The following is a 21,257-nucleotide window of genomic DNA, read 5'->3' on the forward strand; positions in this document are numbered from 1 at the left end:
GGCAATGTTTGGGGAACCATATGTGTTCCCCTGATCAAGTCCAGGTCTGCCTCATGCAAGGCAAGTATCGTACCCATTGTATCTCCCAGACTCCTTAAGGTGTTTTCTTTTCCCCTCTGATACCTTGGTTATTTATCTATTAATAATAGCACAATAATAACGTCTATCTTACATGATGATTATGAATATCAGTGTTCAGCATAAAGGCTGGCATAAAGCGGATGATAAGATACAAGCCCCAGAACTGGCTGGTAGGTGTACAGGGCTGTCAGCAGGGTTACTAAGTAGCAGGACCAATAAAAACACCTTTGCATCCCCTGTAATCTAAGCTAGAGCTGCTGGCATGCTTAACTTCCAAGAACTGTGTGAGACTGGGAATAGCAGTCACCAACACATTTTTGGGGTGGAGTAGGAGGAACAACTGAGCTCAGGGCATGCTGGTGGCAAAAGCAGAAGCAGATTAGATATCAGAATCTTTGGTTCCTGTTATCTGCGTCTGCTAAACCAATAAAATATGATACTGTCAGAGTAAAATAAGCATATATAATGGTATAGGCTCATTTTTAACATTGAAAAAATAGAACCAGGATTAGAAACATCCATATCCATCAGCCTTCAACTTCTTAATTTTCACTCTAATTTCCATTACATAGTGGAAGATGCAGTATTTACATCAAATCACAAAGCAGAATCGGGATTGCTGACAGGGACCCCAGTTTCTATTTGGAATACATATCGGCATGTTTTAAATGGTTTCAGAAGTTACTTTTACCTTCCCAGCATGCTCGACATCCTGACCTGATGGATAGTGTTTGTAAAGATCTGAGCCTTGGGACTGGATTGATCAAACAGTACATAGAGTGAGTGCTTGCTTTGCATGTAGTTGACCTGGGATCAATCCCATATACCTTATATTGTCACCAAACCCCCACCAGGAGTGATCCCTGAGCACAGATCCAGAAGTAATCCCTGAGCACCATTGGCTGTGCACCCCCCAAAGTAAAAGGTCTGAGGATCTAAGTCTCTGAGATGCCAAACACACACACACACACACACACACACACACACACACACACACACACACACCACTTTTCCTAGCCTTACTTGTCTTCCTTCCTGCCAATCTCCACTCCCCTCTCTTCCTCTCTCCCTTGCTGGGAACCTGGCTCTAGGTGGGAAGGCCCAGTTTTGTCTGTGGGGGCATCACTCCTCTCTCACAGGTCCCTGCCAGACAAACGGTGTATCTGGTGGTTTCTCTGGCCACCTTCACCTCCAGGCACATCTGGGGGTGGGGGATGAGGTGGGGGGTCTTTGGAATGAGTAGGGCTGTAAGTCACCAGTTCATTTACAAAGTCAAAGCGGGTATGTTTGGAATGCTTTCCTCCTAAACCCAGACTCCAGATTGTGGGGAACAAAGAGTCCTGACAATTTTTTTTTTTGTTCAAGGCACCCGAGGTGATTTTAGCTGGGTGATTTTGTTTTGTTTTGCCACACTAGCAATGCTCAAGGCTCACTCCTGGCTCTGCACTCAGAAATAACTCCTCCTGCTGCACAGGGGATCATAGGGGATGCTGGGGATCAAACCCTGGTTGGCTGCATGCAAGGCAAACAGACACCTTACACACTGTACTATCTCTCTGGCACTGGATTGGTGATTTTAGCACCTAAGTTTCTATCTTTTTTGAGGGGATAACCATACGCAGCAGTGCTCAGGGCTTACTTCTGCCTCTATTCAGGGATTACTTCTAGTGTGCTCGGGAGACACTTTATGGGGTGATCAAACCCAGGTCAGCCATGAACAAGGCAAGTACCCTACCAGCTGTGCTATCGGCTCTAGCCCCATTAGCTAAGTTTCTTAGCCTAACATTTCAGTAAATGTCTGGCAGTGGCCTAAGACCCTTTATAATCACCAGCCAAGGAATCTAGTGGAGAGAGACTCCCTAATGAACTATGGCCGGAGGGCAAGAAAAGGGGGATTTTAGATAGTTGGACCTTTGACTTCCTGGCTCTTTGGAGGAACTCCATATCATCCTCTCATACACCAAGGAGCCCACTGACACTGAAAACATTTGTATCTAGCTTTGGGTGCAGGGGCTCCTGAGGCAAGAGAATTTTTGGGGATGGGAGGTGGAACCCCATGAAACTCTTATATTGCCAAGCTGTGTTCTTATTCTGAATAAGACCAACTGGTGCTGCCACCAAACCAGTATGGGTTAAAGACCCCAGATGCCATTCCATTGTTAGATTTTTTACAGGTGCTTTGCTCATTTATTCCCTTCCGTTTCCTTTGTAGCTCAGTCTTGATTTGGCAGGATGTGTCAGAGGAGGAAATCTAAGCCTTTTCATTGGCTAAGTCTTCAGTGCCTACATTTTGCTGTTTTGGTCTCTTCGAGTAGGTTTCCTTTTCTCTTTGTTAATGAGGCTTACTGGGCACATTGCTTTACCCTTAACCGCCAGCTGTACCCTCCTCACTGAGGCTGTCCCACTCCAGCTCACAAGTGCTGTGTCTGTCTTATATGGAGGGGTACGGGGCAGGATGTGGGATTTTCCAATCAACTCTGAATTCTAGGAGTCAGACTTTGAGATGTTGGTGTTGGTGACCCGGGTGAGGAAGCAACTTGCTGTTGTGCAACCAAGTAAGTGTTCACGTTTAGTGCTGTTTCGGCTGGCTACGTGGACGTGGGGTGAACTTCTCTACTTGATGCTCTTGGGAGATGTTACCTGTCAGCCAGTCCTGTATGGCTCTTCTTAGACTTTCCGTGTGGGCATATTTCTTTGGCCTGTTGTTCTTTTTGACGTGAGCATGTTGGCCATTGGTGCTGTTTGGGGGAAACTTGCAGTACTGTTGTAGATGGGAGAAACCGTGGTGCTTGTGAAAACGCTAACTTCTCGGAGTCGGGGAGGGTCCTTCCATTCTTCCACCCCTGGTCTGTGGAGACAGTAACTCCCTGGCAATCCCTTGCTGAAGAAGACTGCGAGAAGAGTCTGGAGCGTCTCCGGCTGCCATGCTCCTTGTTCTCACCGTAGCTTCCTGAGGGTTCCTGTTAGCTGTGGACTCCTTATGTTCTGTCCGTACGTTCTTAGACAGGCAAAAGCAAACAGGACTTACAGCTCATTTAGTCTAATCCACTTAAAAGCATTTAAAAAAATTCCCCTTTCCCTCCCCTTTGTTGTGAAGACCCAAGTTCTTGAATGTGCTTGACTATCAGGCATGCAGCCTTGTGCAGTGTTCCCTGGGGATCTCCTGTTAGGTGGCGGGCTTTGCCGAGGGTCATGCCCCTTGGTTGGGGTGTTCACTTCTGGTTGCTTTTCTCACTGGGAGTCGCTGTGGTGCTCACTCATGTGCCCAAGGAGGCTGCACTCCTGGCCCTGGTGCTCACCTAGCCTTATTGCAGGGCTCACAGGGTTGCCCACTTGGGTTGTGGTACCTGCCCACATCTGGCTGGGAGCCAGAGTTGGCACACTGTTGCCATGCCAGGGCTTCCAGACAGGGCCCAGGAGCCGCAGGGACTGTGATTTTGACACATGTAGGTGGTACTGGAAGTTGAGTGCGTGACCTCACACTCGCAAAGTAGATGCTTTGGCTTGTGCTCTTACTGCTGAGCCATCCCTGCACCCTTCTCACACGTTTGCTTTACAGGATAGAGAGTAGAAGTACTCCACAAGGATCTAGAAATGGTGGGAAGAGAAATTGAAGCCTCGCTCCCATGGGTCTTCTTTTATTTGATTGTGTTCATTCCCTGTAAATATTTCTGGGGTCTGCCTGCCCCAAAACTAGTGTCATATACAATTAAGTCAGATTTGGCCTGTCTTGCAGGTTCCATAACACTATGAATTCTTACCCTCTTCCTAAAATCCAGGGCATAGGGACCAAAAATGTATCCACGTTGGCAGTGAGACCTTAAGAACTTTCCAGATTGTACCATAACAAACCAAGATCTTCCTTTATACAGTATCTTAAAGGTGTTATATTATGGTTCTGCTGTCAGTATATTGACATATATTGGAGGCAAATGAATCCCAAGATCCTCTCTGACTCTAACATTCCAACTGAGTGTTTGCTGGGTCTCTGAAGAATTCCAATAGTAGAGTTGGAAATACTCAAATACACAAAAGGGCAGGAGGGAAAGGAAGAGGGAGAGGGAGAAAAGGGGAAGGGGAGAGGGACCGACAGAGAGAGAGAGAGAGAGAGAGAGAGAGAGAGAGAGGGAGGGGACAGAGACAGAAGTGCCTTCCATAGAGGCAGGCGAAGGGGGGCAGTGGTGGCAGGGAAACTGGAGACGTTGGTGGTGGGATATGTATACTGCATTGTATGACTGAAAACTCAATCATGAACACCTTTGTAACTGCGTATGTGAGGGTAATTCAATTTAACAGAATTTTCAATAGTGGTTGAGGGAATAAGACCCCACCAATATCCATCATATGAGATACTATATGATACGTGCCATTTGAAGGATTCAGAAGGGTCTTCCTTCCTTCCCTTCCTCCTCCTTCTCTTTCTCCTCCTTCACCCTCTCCTCTACCACCTCCTCCTCCTCCCTTCTTCCTCCTCATCTTCATCCTTCTCCTTCTTCTTCTTCTCTGTATCTGTCTGTCTATCTGTCTGTCTGTCTTTCTCTCTGTTTTTTATTTTGGGGGTGACATAACCAGAAGTGCTTAGGAATCACTCCTGCTGGTGCTTGAGCCCATATGTGGTACTGGGAATGCAACCCAGATTAACCCCTGCAAGGCAAGTGCCCAGTGCACTGTACCATTCCTCTGGCCTCCAAAAGAGTTCTAAATGGAAAAAAAGAAAAAGCACTGGAGAGAAGTAACATTTGCATCCAGACCGACAAGAATATAAACTTTGCATTAGAAGCTAAAGAAAAGATATAGTTCCGGAGAGTTATTTTCTTTCATTTTAGAAAATGGGCTACTCCTGGCAGAGCTCAGGCCTGCAAGACCTGCAGTGCTTATTCTGGGCCAGTGATCCAGGGGCTGGGGGCAGGCAGGTTGTACCCAGGCCTTTACCAGGCAGTGTCTGAGAAGTCAGACTGCACTGGGGGGTGTACTCAGGTACACATGTTAGGCATGTTTCTACCACTTGAGTCATCTCATATCCCCAAGCTAGTAACATGCATTTTTTAAAAATTATTTTTATTAGTGAAACACCATGAGGTACAGTTGTAGACTTATAATTTTTTGTGCTTGGGTTTCAGTTATACAATGATTGAGTACCCATCCCTCCACCAGTGCCCATTCTTCACCTCCAGTGCTCCCAGTATCCCTCACATCTCCCCCAACCCTCCATCCCACCCCACCTCTGTGGCAGGGCATTCCCTTTTGTTTTCTCTCTCCTTTTGGGTGCTGTGGTATGCAAAAGAGGCATTGAGTGGCAATCATGTTTGGTCTATAGTCTACTTTCAGCATGCTTCTCCCATTCTGGGAGGATCCTCCCAAAGTCCTTTATTTGGTGCTCCCTTCTCTCTCTGAGCTGCCTTTTTCCCTAGCATAACATGCATTTTTTAAAAGGAAAACCTGGGCCACCCCTCAGTGCCTTCTAGAATCTAACCATGATATCATTCGTATTGGTCTCATTATTTATTTCACATAACAGATGACTTAAACTTAATGACTTAAAACAATAGCTATCATTAATTTTGTTCATAAGTTATAGTGTGGGTATGGCTCAGCAAGGAAGACTTGTCTTTGTTCCTTGCAGTACCAGAGGGGGTGGCTTGAAGGTTGAGGGTAACTCGTTTGATCACCCTTACCCTCAGTTGGTTGGGAGTTGAACCAGCTGAATGCTAACGTACTCACGTTCGTATCAGATCACTGGTGTTGGATTTCAGTTGGAGTGCACCTGCATGCTGCCTGTTCGTTTGGAAGCCTGCTTTCCATCCTCATTCCTGGGTTGTAAGAATGAGCATTTTGGGGCTGGAGTGATAGTACAGCAGGTAGGGTGTTTGCCTTGCACGTGGCTGGCCCGGGTTCGATTTCCAGCATCCTATATGGTCCCCTGAGCACCACCAGGAGTGATTCCTGAGTGCAGATCCAGGAGTAACTCCTGAGCATCGCCGGGGTGGCCCAAAAAGAAAAAAACAAACAAATAAATAAATAATGAGCATTTCAAGACACCAAGACAGATAGGGGTGATATTTTAAGAACCTACCCTCAGTGGTTGCTTCTCTTTGTTTGTACTATCTTGAACACAATTGAAAAGATCCTAAATTCAAGGTAAAGTGTTCTGTACCCCAGTTCTAATACCAGGATTAGGTTCTCCCCCACCACAGTTCTCTGACACTAGTGGGGTGTCCTTCAATTCAACCCAGTCCTGCCTCTGTTTGCGGGGATATGGCATGACCTTCCCCAGATGCAGGCTTCAGTCCATGAGATTCCTCTCAGATACCAACCATGAGCCCAGGTCGTTACATGTTCTGATCCACACAGCAGAGGTGCCCAGGACCCTCTACTTGGGTTTTATTAATCTGCTGGAGCAGTTTACAGACCTGTTTATTCATTAGATTCCCAGTTTATCATGCCATCCAAGAATCACAGAGAACAGTTCAATAAAATAGAGGAACTTTACTGGCAAGAAAACAACTTCAGTTGGGAAGTTGGTATGGCCAACACAGCCTCTGGAACAAACTTCAGAAAGAGCAACTTAGGGTTCTGATTTTATGCCAAATAGAGTTAGGGTGATGTAAAAGTCTTGTCCATATTTAGTTTTTTTAAAAGAAAGAATGTATATTTATGAGGGGAGTAAGGTGGGCATGCAGGGTTGAGGAATATACAGATGAACTTAATCCTATATTTCATGTACAGAACATAATGTGTATGTGAAACACACACCAAGGGTATGTTTGTTAACATGAAACTGAAGAGAAAAGAGACAATAGGTTAGTGAGGGCTTCCTTATCCAGCCTCCACTGACCAGTTCTGTATATCCAGGGCCTGGGGTCCTTATCAGTACAAAGGTATTTGAGGGTCTCTGTCTGGGACCAATCAGAGTCAAAAGAATGAAACCATGTGCCTGCTCCCACAGAGGGCTTGATACATCCTCCAAATCACAGTTTCAGGCCAGTTTGCTTTTGTTTCTTAACCCCAGAGAGTCCATCAGAGTTTTGAGGAGAACAGAAAGGGCTCAAAGTTATAAAAAATGTTGATGTTTGAGTATGACTGCAAAGGCTGTTCAGGGGTTTGACCCAAAAACCAAAGAGATGCACAGGGTGAGGTCTCAGGAGTTTGGCTCTACCAAAGGCATGGTGGCAGAGTGGAAGAATTGTATCAACTTGGAAACTCTCTAAAGTCTGTCCTTTGGAATTCTTTTTTCCATCCAATTATTTTTATTTAGTTTATGACCTTATAAACTGACGGAAAACAAACATTTGGAACTCGATCTGAAACTTCAGAATTTAATCATTGGAGCAAGTCATAAGGGAAATTAATCATAGTGCTTATAATTGAAAAGGTAATTTTCCCTCACATAATTTGTGTTCAGAGTCAGAGAGATACAGCTCAAAGATAGATCTCTTTCAGGAAGTTAAAAGGTAACACATTTCTGCTCTGGTTCTGTCTACCATTTGATGTTCCCTGAAAAACTATAATTGAAAACCAGAAGCTCTGTAACAGTACCTTAGAGCAGTGATTTTCAACGGTAGGTTCGATGACTGGTAGCTGTCTGTGGGTAGTATGAAAAGGTTGAAAAACACTGGCTTTGGGCTAGTACTGCAGGTAGGGCACTTGCCTTGTACAGAGCCAAACCGGGTTCAATCTCCAGCACCCCATATGGTCCCCTGAACTAGGAGTGATCCCTGAGTGGAGAGCCAGGAAAAAGCGCTAACCATTGCTAGGTTGTGCCCCCCACACACACCAAAAAAAGAAAGAAAGAAAAAGTAAAAAGAAAACCACTGACTTAGATGAAGCCTCACTGGAGGCTGAGGGGCTTCCAGCTGCTTGGATATGGTCACTTTAGGAGCAGGAAGGCTAGATTATGAATGTCACCATTTGTTTTTTTGTCAGGAGTAGGTCAGAGTAGGTTATCTGCAGGAGTCGTTGTACTGAGCCCTCCTCTGGCCCTGGGAGGAGATGGGGAGGCAAACGTTTAGACTTGCTAATGGAACGCAGAGGGCTGGAGCGACAGATAGCACAGCCGCCTTGAACCTTGAACGCGGCCAACCTTGGTTTGATCCCTTCATCCCTCTGGGAGAGCCTGGCAAGCTACTGAGAGTATCCCGCCCACATGGCAGAGCCTGGCAAGCTCCCCGTGGCGTATTCGATATGCCAAAAACAGTAACAACAAGTCTCACGATGGAGACATTACTGGTGCCCGCTGGAGCAAATCGATGAACAACAGGACAACAGTGCTACAGTGCTACAGTGCAGTGGAACTCCGGAGCCTGCCTTCCTTTCTCCTCCTGCCATCTCAGGGGTAGACACGGGGAGGGGAGGAGTACAGTGAGAGCAACGATTCCAGAGTAGGGGCAGTCACCAGGTTGATTCCCATTAAGCACACAAGGATACACCTTAGTTGAGCAGCATAGAATGCCAAATGCCCAACTCCCAAGCAGTTTCATTTGAGAGCAAGTATTTGGGGTTCTAACCCAAATACCTGCTGGGCACCCTACAATTCTGCTCAATTCTGATACTGTTTGCAAGCAGATAGGATTAGATTCCACAGACTAGGTGCTGAGTCCCCAGCCCCACTTCAGATGCCTCAGAGAGCCCTGTGGCACTGTGCTTCCAGTCACCTGTACTTCCAGTCAAGTAGCTGTAAGGGAGGACTTCCAAAGGTCTCCTCTTGGATTTCATTTACCTGTGGTAAGTTCATATTTTCACCTGAAGTTCTGAACAACTGACTATAAATCATAGGTTCCCATGACCTCCTGTCCCTTCTAGAGTAAATTAATTTGCTAGAGCAGTTTACCAAACTCAGAAAAATATTTTACTTCCTGGTTATTGTTTTTGTATGAAAGGACTTTGGTTCTAACAGATGGTAAAGAGGCAGGGAGCAAGGCATATGGGAACGGGATCAGATTTCCACACCCTCTCCAGGGGATGCCATTCTCCCCAAATCCCCCAAGTGTTTTTCAACTCAGAAGCTTTCTGAACCATGTCCTTTTGGGTTTTTAATGGCCTCATCACAAAGGCACTGATTTAATCATTGACCTTCGGTGATTGATCCAACTTCTTTTTTTTTTTTTTTTTGATCCAACTTCTAGTTTCTCTCTCCTGCCAGAAGCCTGGGGAAAAGAGACTGTACTTCTCAACCCTCTAAGCACCCAGCAACCAGCCCTCATTCTTTTTTGGGTCACACCCGGCAATACACAGGGTTTACTTCTGCACTCAGGAATTACTCCTGGCAGTGCTCGGGGGACCAAATGGGATGCTGGGAATCAAGCCCTTGTCTGCATGTGCTAGGCAAACACCCTACCCGCTGTGCTATCTCTCCAGCCCCGCAGCCCGCAGCCCTCATTCTTAGAGACTTTACAAAATCTGCATAACTTGGATTTAAAAAGACATTTATGACTCATATCACTTAGGAAATTCCAAGGGTTTTAGGGACTGTTTAAGGGGCAGGAAGATAATATATGTGTTTCCTATTAAAAATCACTGTCTCAGAGCAGGCTAGATACCTGCTTACTAAGGACAGGAAGATAGTGGGAGGCAGCTCTATGTGACCAGATACTTTGGATTAATTTATTTCATGGCACCTATAGACCAGCTTGGTGCCTTGGGCTATCTTGTACCCTTAGGATTCTTCCAGCTGGTTCTAATTTATTTATTTTTCTCTTGATACTGACCCTTTCAGAATCCTTGTGACCAGACCATGTTGAGTTTAGAACTCTCTTGTCATCGAGGACTTAAGATATATAGTCTTCGCTCCAAAAATTGACTGGGTACATTTGACAGTATGTTGTGCATTCCTTAGCACAAATGCTTCCTTGCTGTGATTGATATATGGGAATAGTCCAGAACGGGTGACCCCACAAAAAAAAGAAAGAAAAGAAAAGAAAAAGAGCCAGAGAGATAGCCCAATGGGCCAGAGCTCTGCATCCTGGTGACCTGGGTTTGATGCTAGGCACCATGTGGTCCCCTGAGCACCACTAGGAGCAACCCCTAGGGTGTGGCCCCCAAATAAAACAAATCAAAAACAATGTAGTTCCATGTCACTATCCCAAATGTATCATGTTCTTGGTCAAACAGTGCCAGAGGAAGGACTCATACTTTGCATTTTAAATTGTATTTTTCTCACACACATACACACACACACACACACACACACACACACACACAGACTTCTCTTTGTACACCTTAGTCCATATTCTTTGTATCCTACTCACTCATATTATACATTTGTGTGAGTTTCTCATCCTGTTTATTTTTCATTTCCTCTGCATTTCCCCTGCCTTTCTTCTTTTGCTTTCATCTGTTTCTCTGACTCCCTCTCTGTGAATGTTGGTTTTGGCCAGTCATAGGTGCCATGTTGGCGTTCATGCCTGTGCTGAGCAGCAGAGCTGCCTGCCTGCTGATAAGGCAGTGGCACAAGTGCCCAGTTTGACGCTCCAGGACTTCATAAGAACATTCTTAGTTGTCTTTTGGCTGCTTGGTATCTGATTTCATCTTTCTTCTACGTAACAAATTTGTGTTTTTTTGCAGCTAGAATGTAAAGATATTCAGAGTGGCATTTCCCCCGGTTATGTCGGTAAAGAACATAAGACTGAGAATTTAGGTGACTTGCCCATAAGAAGGAAGTGATGGGACCAGACCGAAGGAGAACTCATGTCTCTCGGCATTTGGACCCATAACTGACTATGATTTTATGGGAAAAATCTTGAGGGTCAGTGTCTTGTTTGTCTTGTTATCCCTACTCTCTTTATCTCACGTAGGATTTAGTAGAAACTAGTACCTTTGTGTTGAATATTTAAAACCATGCTCCACTACTCTGCTGTGCTTCAAGTTGAATGGCGTCAGGAGGGAGGCAAGGAAGTTTGTGGACAATGCCCTTGCCGGAAGGCAATCTCAGTTTTGATCTTTTAGGTTTTTTATTCATTTATTTAACACAATGTCAACACAACTTCAACACAATGTCTTCATTCCTACCAAGTCCTAGATGCAGTGCAAAAGGCTAGGGGTATCAAGATTAATAAGCCGCTGCCCCCACTTTTGAGCAGATCCTTCAGTCTAGTAAGAAGACAGGTCAGGAAACAAAGTCGTTCAATAAACTGTCATAGTAAGAGGATAGATTTTTTTTTTCCTTCTAGGCACAGTGACAGCATCAGCAGTTGAGCATCTCCATGTGAGTGAGGGGATTGAGTGAGAGATATTCCCCTGGGGAGTTTACTGCAGAGATATGTAAATGGACATTTAGACAAAGGAAATAAAGTGTGAAGGCCTAGGGGTGTGAAGGGGTTTGATGTGGATAAAGGTAAGATGCGGGATATTTTAGGTTTTTTTTTATTTTTTTTTTTGCTTTTCTTGGGTCACACCCAGCGATGCTCAGGGGTTACTCCTGGCTCATGCACTCAGGAATTACTCCTGGCGGTGCTCGGGGGACCATATGGGATGCTGGGAATCGAATCTGGGTTGGCCATGTTGGCTGCGTGCAAGGCAAACACCCTACCCGCTGTGCTATTGCTCCAGCCCCGAGATGTGGGATATTTTGAAGTAAAATCCTGAGATGCAGGAAACATGAAGATTGAATCTCGGAGGGGAGGGGCTTGTCAACCATCCCAGTGAATTTGCATTTATTAAAACACACCGATTTTGTATTTCAGAAAGATGTCTGCAGATGAGAGGACGGGTGGGAATGGGGTTAAATAAAACTAAAGCAGGGAGACAACTTAAGAAATTGTTTTAATAGTGCTGGTGAAAGCTAAGGCCTGAACCAGCAACGTAGCGGTGAGCAGAGAAAGGCAGGGAAGCACCTTGAAAGAACTTAGTCATCTTACTAGAGAACTGTAGTGTGTTTGGGGAGGGATCTGCCATCCAGATGAAGAAGGAGATAACAGAACAAATCAGGACCTCGTCTCCTTTTTCTGGAATGGACTGGAAATAGATACAGCAGTAAAAACTAGGGGCAAAGGAAGCAGAGAGCGACATGAGGGTGAGAGCATGTGAGAAGATTCTCAGCCCAAATGGATTGAAACAGGAATGAAGGGAATTCTCCAGTCCGCAAGGCAACTCTGCAGTTTAGGCCTTTGATTCTCATCCTCTTTGCTGCTGGCTCAAGGATGTCCTCCTGCATCTGTCCCCTCGTCCTGTGTCAGTAGCTTTTTCCTCTCTATTGAATCACTGTTCAAACATGTTATAATATTTCCTAGCTCCAATTAACCAACAAAATGCTTCTATGACTCGAGTTTTTCTCTACCACTTTATTTTCTTATTCCCCTTTGAGGAAAACCCTTTGAAAGAATTGTCTGAACTTTCTCTACTTTCTTCCCATTTTCTTTACTTCTTCTAGTCTAGTTCCCCTTTCTACCTCTCTTCCAGAATCTTCCTTCTCTAGGACATTAGTGCCTTCCTCACTGCCAAATCTAATGATCACTTTTCAGTCTTACTCTACTATTAGCAGAGATTACTCTCTTGATAACTCCCTAATCTTGAAGGCCTCAGGACCTCATTCTTTGTGGTTTTCATTTCTTACTACACACTCTTCTCCGTCATTCCTGTGGCTAGTTCTTCCTGCTCTATCTGACCTGGAGACACTGGAATGCCCTGGGTAGGGATCAGTCATTCAGTACTCTACACTCACTTTTTTTTTCTTTTTCTTTTTGGGTCACATCCAGCAATGCACAGGGGTTACTTCTGGCTCTGCACTCAGGAAATACTCCTGGTGGTGCTCGGGGGACCATATAGGATGCTGAGAATCAAACCTTGGGTTGGCCACTCTACCCGCTGTGCTATAGCTCCGGCCCCTCTACACTCACTTTCTAGATAATCTCATCACGCACATCTAGGGGACATGAGAACTACCCCTGGCTCTACTCAGGAATCCCTTCTGGTGGTGCCAGGATCAAACACAGGCCCCTTTCCTCCACAGAGCATGCAGTCCAGCGTATGAGCCATCTCCCCAGCCCTATTCATAATGCTATGACAAAACCAACACTTTACCACTTGGCCACAGAACCTGCCTAGTCGTAGTGTTTTTAAACAATATCTGTATACTAATGATGACTCCTAAGTGGAAATTTTAACCCTAAATCCATGCTCTGGTCAGAATCTTTAGTGCTATCATTCTCTTTGACTCTCTGACATCTCATCCAATTTGATAGTAGATACTATTGGTACAGCCCTCAAAAACCCATCTCTTTTGCTGTTATTTAAATCTGACTCATCATAATCTCCTCTCCGGATTATTGCACGGATCTTCCAGTAAACTCCATTCTGTCATATATGCAGTCCTCTGTTTTTTCCTATGATGGGATTCAAATTATACTGTTACTCTGCTCATGAGAGCTTCCTTTGTGGAGTAAGTCTTACTATTATTGGTCCACCAACTCTTCCATGAAGTGCCCTCTGGTGCCTCTCTGGCTAATCTCCAGCCCATTCTTCTGACTCCACTCTGGTTACACTGGCGTCCTTGCTGCCCCCAGAATATAGTGAGTATGCAGCTGTCTCAAGCCTTTGCCCTCCCACTCCTTCTGCCTGGAACATTCCTCTCTTGGAAAATGACATTGCTTACTTCCTTAAGGTTACGTTCACATGAACCCTTGGCAAGGGTTCCCCGATCTCTTCGCTACTAATATCTACCCCTTTACTCTGCTTCATTTTTCTTCATTGATATTATAGCATCCAGAACATTGGTTTGTTTATTGTCTGTTCATTCCAAACAAATAAAGCAATCCTGTTGACTTAGAATATTACCTGGTAGAGTGTCTAGGGAGGGAGTGTGGCTCAGTGGTAGAGCACTTGCCTTGCTTGTGTGAGGCCCTGTTTTTTTTTTTCCTCAGGCAAAAACAAAACAAAGCAAAATCCTTTATTTTTATTCTCTGCTGGTTCTTAGTGTTTGAATATGAGTTGTCACTCAATAGATATAGTTGACTGGGAAAAAAAGTCAAAGGGTGTCTCAGACTAGGTACAGCTGACTCTGTCCTGGGCATGACTTCCTTTGTTCTCATGTTGAGGGCTCAGAGATTGACAGAAAGATGCCCTGGAACCCTGGACATTTGAAACTGGAGACTCCATAGCAGAATGGGAGACCAAATCCAAATTTAAGAGTTTGCTTACGTGGTTGGCTTCTTGAGAAAACTTAGGTGCTGACAGTGCCTTTATCCTTGCTATAGTTTCCTCCTATCCAACAGAGGAATGATGATTTTGCTTTTAGTTTCAACTTCCATTTCAGGAACTGGGAAACAAAGTAGAGAGTGATACTGAAGTCCAAGAATGAGTACTCTACACCTTACTTGTCAAGGAGGTAAAGTCATTGTTTATGAAGAACCACTGATCCTGACTGCTAGTCCCCATAGTGTTATTCCTGCCCTTCTCTGTTCTCTAGATCTACATCTTCCACCCAAACCCTCTCTCAACCTCAGATGGATGGCTGATTGAAGGAGAGTCCTAAAATGAATGTGAGAGCCTCTAGCACTGACCTCTGCTAGAAGCCATTTAATCTCATCCAAATGTAAGATCAAGGAAGCTGGCACTTGGGGAAGTAGAGAGAGCCCGGGATGGAAGATCCAGGGCCTGGTTCTACACTGGCACAGGACCAACCTTTACCACCTACATTCTTTCACTATTGCACTATAGCCAACTGTTCTAAGACATAGTGGCTCAGAACAATGTCTTATTTCTGTGTGTTCAATGAGCCAATTCCATTACTGGTTTCCCCTGGGCTCACTCGTATAAATGACAGTGAGCTCATTCGCCAGACTCACATCAGGCTCAAGTAGGCTAAGGTGCTCAGTTTTGCTCTACACAGACTCTCATCCTCTAAAACGATGAGATTGGCTTCCCCGTGTAACTTTCTGAAGGCATACTTGAAGATGCATAAAAGGAGAAACTGCATAGTCTTTGGAGGTTACAAGTTTGGAGCTTGATAATTTAACTTACATCACATTCCATTGGTCCGGACAAATCTATGCGGTCAGCCTGGATTAAAGGGGGCATAAAAAGACCACCTTAGGTGGCATTAATTGCAAAGAATTTGTGGTCATATTCAACTTACTCCCTTCCCTTCTTTTTCCCTTCTGAAGATTTAGAAACTAAGTGTAACTGTTAGAAAGTTTCCCATGCTTGGTCTATGAAGCCTCTGTTCTCCCTTAAGTACATATCTCACTTTCTTTTTTCCTTTATATCCACTCTGGATAAGCCCGTCTTTCCTCTTGAACAAAGCCCATCTTTTCTCTTGAACACATATTCCTTTTTTTCTCCCCTCAAACCTTTCTAAACAAATTTCATAAAACTATATTGCTTCAAGATAAAAACTATCCTTGCTTCACTAAAAAAATGAAAGAGAAAGTTTCCCAGGCAATTCTCCTACATAATTTCTTATTAATGTTAGCAAATATTAAACAAAGACTGAGTATAATGTGTTAGCCACCAAGCTCAGCTTTTCAGTTTGAAATGTTTTTGTCTTCGTTCCTTACAACAGTCCTCTGAGATTCATGCTTTGTTTGGGAGGAACTTTTTTCCTGCAGTGCCAGGAATCAAACCCAGGGTCTCACACGAACGAGGCAAGTGTTCCATTTCTGAACTGTCCTTGGCAAGATACATGTTCTTTTAACCTCCATCTTTCAGTTGAGGAAACTGAGACTTAGAAAACATGGTTTTCTCAAAGTCATGGAGAGCTTGTGGACTGAAACCTGAACTCTGAAGCCGTGGTGCTCTTACCTTCTATTGAGAACCACTAGCCTAGGATAACCTGGAGAGTTTTTTTCCTATCGATAATTAACTGTCAGAGTGGGTTTTTCAGTGTGTGACATCATTTCACATTCCTGGACCCATTTACTCATGACAGTCTTATGATGTGGTTAGAACAATGTGAGGAACTAAAACCAGAAGCTGTGCCCACGGTCATGCTCCTAATAAGGGGTTGGACTGGAATGGAGTGACAGGGGTGAGCTCGACCCTCAAGTGAGAGTTAGCGCTAACTGGGGGAGGGTGCACCTTCTGTATATTGTTTACAGATTTATCCCCATTCACACATTGGAGTGTGTGGTGTGAATGCCGCGTTTTCTGTGATGAACCTAGGGATGCCTGGGCTCCAGGTCAGTATGGCCGTAGATCAGCAGGGACTCAAAAGACCCAGGATCTTGTAATGAAAGGGTGTCTCCTCTTTTTTATTCTTTACTTGGGGTGAGGAGATAAAAATGAAAGCAGGCTCGGTAGGCTTGGAGAGAATTGGTGAGATGTTGGGGATTTATGGAGGTATAATCACTGTTTCTGTTAGCACACTAGGATCAGACAGGCCCGAGATCTTTACTGTTTTCTCTCTTGCCTGTGAAAGTCATAGCACCACATCCTCTGATTAACCGTGTGCCCATGAGTGGGGAGGGAGTCTCTCCACGGTAGGTGAGGGAGTCCTCTCTAGGGTAGCATAGTTCCAAATGTCTGGAGTGATAAGGCATTTGCGATTTGAAAGGTCTTCTGAGTCTCTTTAGGTACCTGTCACCTTCTACTAAAATTTGAACATCATGAGGACATGGATTTTTGTCCATTTTGTCCATTCTTGTAGCTGGTAACTTAGGATGGGCCTGATACATAGTAGGTGCTCACTAAATACTCTGGCTAAATTTTAAAAAATGATATGGCTGCCCTCTGTCAAAGATATCTTCTCCCTCCATTAGAATAACTGGAACTCAAGAGTTTTTTATGTAGCCCAGATACATCTTGGTAGACTGGGATGGACTAAGGACCCAGTGAAATAAACTTGCCACCTAAGGCTCCTCTTGAAAGCAAGTGCTTGAGATCTCCGTGCACTCAGCCTGGTGCCTTGCCCTGCCTCTGTCTACGCTAGGGAGTGCTGAGGTCAGTCCCGTTCACACCACCTCGCTGAGCAGCCGTCCTTTTGGTCTCCGGCTTGGCTGCGCCCCCGATTTCCCTCGTCTGTGCCCGTGTACACATGGGATGGTTCTTGTTTGACTTGTCCTTTTAAAAACAACTTGAGCATGTTGAGGTTTCCTGTTGACCGGGGGCAGCCAGAGGCTGTGACCCAACAGGGAATTGCCAGCCAATCCCTGACTCACCCGTGCTCCAGTTTTCTGTGTGTGAGCAGGCAGTGACAGCAGCCTGGCTCCAGGGCAGCTGGCGGCCTTTCTTGGATGGCAGGGCACTCTGGGACCTGGGAGGCTGGACTGCCCAGCTCTAAGGGCTATAGCATTAGGGTCAGGTTGGCCCGTGTCGCTGGCCCTGCTGGCAAAGCCTGGCCGTTTTTTGAACTGAAACTGTTTGGGAAGAAGGTTGAAAGTTGACGGTGGTTACTCTGGTGCACAACTAAAGAAGTGAGCTCAGGGACAGAGCAGTAGTAGAGCAGGTAGGGCCTTGCACACTCATGACCCGGGTTCGATCCTGGCATCCCTGATGGTCCCCCCACGCACTTCCAGGAGTAATTCCTGAGTGCAGAGCCAGGGGTAACCCCTGAGTACCACCAGGTGACCAAAAAGGGGGAAAATGTATGATCATTCTTCCCCCTCACTTTTGCCTTTTCCTGTGTTCTGAGCATTTCCAAATAACTTGATATGTGTTCCTTGGCCTCGAAGAAATGCTGCAGCAGGAAAGACTAAGAGGGGTCCTGGTATTTATGAGCCCGTCATTCAAGACAAAGCCATGGCTTAGGGGTTGTGGGGCTTTCTGCTGAGTGATGTTTTTGGGACCCGGACAGTTCGCAGAGATGACCAAGGCCATGGATCCTGCTCATGGAGGTGATATCTATGGCGTAAGTGTTTGTTCTGGCTTCTCCACTGGCCCGGCAGCCTCGGATGAGATAGGTTACCTTTTCACACCTGGTATTTTTTAATTTGTGAAAGAAAGGTAGCAGGGGGAAAATGATCATAGCCTTAAAGAGTTTTTGTGCTCAGTTAAGCATTCCTTTCTAACCCGAAGCATGCTGGATTCAGATATTTACTACAAAATGCAAATGACTGATGCCTGCTTGAGGGGTTGCCCCTTCCGAAGGTGTGGTACCACATCAGTCACCCACTTTGTGAACCTCAGAGAGTGCTGGGAAGGGCTCTCTCTCGAGGGGCCTTCCTCATCCTTTTGAATCCTTCAGGGATCCAAATTCTGGTCAAGGCGTAAGCTGAGGAGCAGTATCTCATGTCTGGTAACAGAAGTCTCAGGGGAGATAGATCAAAAGGCTGTCAAGAGTCAGGCAGAGGAGTGGAGATTTGGGGCCACTTAAGGAAGTGGTTGCTGGGGCTGCTCTGTGCCAGCTCCTGAGAGCTGGTTGTGAGTGTTTTCACCCCATCTCCGCCTTCAGTGGTATCACTGTCGCTCAAGGCCAGTGGTAACAGGCACAAGTATGCCCCAGAACTTAATCAGTGTTGCGAATTGATGGTTTTCCCCTCCTCCCTTCTCCCCCAGAACCAATGTTAGCCACTTCGCCGCACATCCTGGTTGACACATGCAAACTCCTGAGACGCTGTAGCCTGAGCTGGCATCTGTTCCACACAGTGCTCAGGGCCTCTGGAGGATGAAGTGGCAGAGAGGGCCCAGGTGTTTGGCCCACTGTAGGAAGGAGCTGTTTCTGTCCTTGAGGACAGCTTTTTTATTATTTTTTTTCTGCGTTTTGGGTCACACCTGGTAATGCACAGGGGTTACTCCTGGCTCTGCACTCAGGAATTACCCCTGGCGTTGCTCAGGGGACCATATAGGATGCTGGGAATCAAACCTGTGTCAGCCGCATGCAAGGCGAACATCCTACCCGCTGTGCTATTGCTCCAGCCCCCCTTGAGGACAGCTTTGAGGGAACATTACTGGGATGGCTGAAGGGCCCTGCGAAACAGAGGCGCTGGGCCCTCTAAGAATGCAAACCTGGTGCCTCTGCCTGTCAGGCCACTCACTCTACCATTTAATCTTCTCGCCTCACTTTTGTGTTGTTCTTTCTCCCCTAGGTCTCAGTCAGTCTCTCCACCTCCAGTGCTCTCCCCCCCGAGGAGTCCCCTGTACCCGCTCAGTGACAGTGAAACGTCAGCCTGCAGGTCCCCGAGCCGTTCCAGCTCCCGGCTGCTCCTCAAGGACTGGCACCCCTGCGACCCTTTACCCCCCAATCCTGAAGCGCCCTCCCCAGACACTTCGCCACCCCTCTGCCCCCTCAAGTCCGGCGTCGGCCCCGCGTGCCAGAGAGGGGACTGGAAGGAGAACGTCCACACCGCGGCCCAGGATGTAGAGGGGGTTGCCGCCTGCCTCCCTCTTGCCCGGAGCACACCCTCCCCGGGGCCGGCCTCGAGCCCACGGAGCGTCATCCTAAACCGCACTGGCCCCCGTGCCCCCAGCCTGGGCATCCGGGAGAAGATCTCAGCATGGGAAGGTCGCCGAGAGTCTTCTCCCAGGATGAGCCTGTGTGGCGAGAGGCGGGAGGGCTCAGGGGGCGAGTTGGCGGCCAGTGAGGGCTGCCCCAGCGTGGCACCGTCCCCGTGCGGCTCGGAAAAGACCTTTGATTTCAAGGGCCTCCGGAGGATGAGCAGGACTTTCTCCGAGTGCTCCTACCCCGAGACCGAGGAGGAGGGAGAGGCAACCCCGGGGCGGGACTCCGGTCACCGGCTGGAGAAGCGACCTGGCCGGAGTGAGCCCAGCACCTTCCTCCGGGGGCATGGCAGCCGGAAAGAGAGCTCAGCCGTGCTGAGCCGGATCCAGAAGATCGAGCAGGCCCTGAAGGAGCAGCCGGGTCGGGGCCTCCCCCAGCTCCCTAGCAGCTGCTACACTGTAGACCGGGGTCGAAGGCAGCCGGGGGCCTTGGGCACGTTGGAGGAACTGGAGGGGTGCGCGAGCGGGAGCGTTGGCAGCCGGGCAGCGGGCGGCACTGGAGTCGGGGGGGAGGCAGGCCCACCCCCGGAGAGGGAAGGCAGCGGCTCCACAAAGCCAGGGACCCCTGGAAATAATCCCGACTGCCAACTGCTGCCAGCCAAGAGCTCCCTGGATCCCGCTGTGAACCCCGTCCCCAAGCCCAAGCGCACCTTTGAATACGAGGCTGACAAGAACCCCAAGAGCAAGCCGAGCAATGGTCTACCTCCTTCACCCACACCTGCTGCTCCACCCCCCCTGCCCTCCACCCCAGCCCCACCCGTCACCCGGAGACCCAAGAAGGACACGCGTGGTCACCGCAAGTCCCAGAGCAGGTATAACACAAGCCCCGGCATTCTTGGCAGTGCAGAGGGTGCAGGAGGGAACTGGAGTCTGTCCAGATGGCCCCGAGCACTGCTAGAGAGCAGTATGATTGAGGTGAAAGCGATTTCACACTCTGCAGGATGAGGAGGGGTGCTTGTCTTCTGTGTGCCTTACACCTGCAGTGTTGGCTGGACTTGACCAGTGGGGTAGAATTGGTCAGAACGTCCTCAAAGATCCGGAGAAGGACAGAAAGGGCCCCCTCACTTTCAGATAAAGTAACAGTCTCCTGCAGGCATGGGGGATCTTAGCCTTAAGACGACCTGACACACCAGCATCAGGAATGTATTCAGTGAGGCAGGGTCCACGCGGTAGGTAGCACAGTGACACATGGTTTCCTCTTACCTGCACCCTGTAGGGAGAAGGGATCCTTGGCTTCTGAGAGGGGAAACTGAAAAGAAAAAGAAAGTGAGAATATTTTTATCTTCTTGCTGGCCACGTCCAAGAACCATTTGTTCTCAGATTCGAGTGGGTCTCCTGGTCAGACGTATAGTTGGTGACCTGGACTACCTGGCCAGCTTCTTAGGGACTCGCAGCTGCAGCCGCTGGGGCTAGGGAAGCTGACAGGCTGGGAAAAGTCATCTAAATAGGGTCATCAGGGAACCTGTTCACTTCGGAAGACCTGTGCTCCTACCTCTCGCTCAGTCTCACCGTCAGTCAGATGGGCATCCATATTTGTTTCTCATCTGAGGATTTTTATTTATTCATTTTATGGGTCACACCCAGCGATGCACGGAGGTTACTCCTGGCTCATGCACTCAAAAATTACTCCTGGTGGTGCTCGGGGAACCATATGGGATGCTGGGACTCAAACCTGGATCAGCTGCGTGCAAGGCAAACACCCTACCTGCTGTGCTCTCGCTCCAGCCCCCTCTCATCTGAGGATTTTTAACTCTGCTTTCATGCCTCAGTCTCCATCTAGCATATCCCATCTCATACAGAAACTCTCCTGC

The 21,257-nt window shown here is 47.1% G+C and overlaps 1 protein-coding gene across 3 annotated transcripts in view; it reads left to right on the forward strand.

The window, feature by feature from the left end:
- The window catches only part of DENND2B (DENN domain containing 2B), a 198,761-nt gene that overhangs the window by 142,227 nt on the left and 35,277 nt on the right, over positions 1 to 21,257 (forward strand). For all 3 annotated transcript variants that reach the window (XM_056116022.1, XM_056116023.1, XM_056116021.1), the window contains one exon: positions 19,035 to 20,258. In XM_056116022.1, coding sequence (XP_055971997.1) covers positions 19,035 to 20,258 — 1,224 coding nt within the window. The remainder of the gene's footprint in view (positions 1 to 19,034; positions 20,259 to 21,257) is intronic.

Source organism: Sorex fumeus, unplaced genomic scaffold (assembly GCF_029834395.1).
Source record: "Sorex fumeus unplaced genomic scaffold, SorFum_2.1 ptg000030l, whole genome shotgun sequence".
In the NCBI taxonomy this organism is placed as follows: Eukaryota; Metazoa; Chordata; class Mammalia; order Eulipotyphla; family Soricidae; genus Sorex; species Sorex fumeus.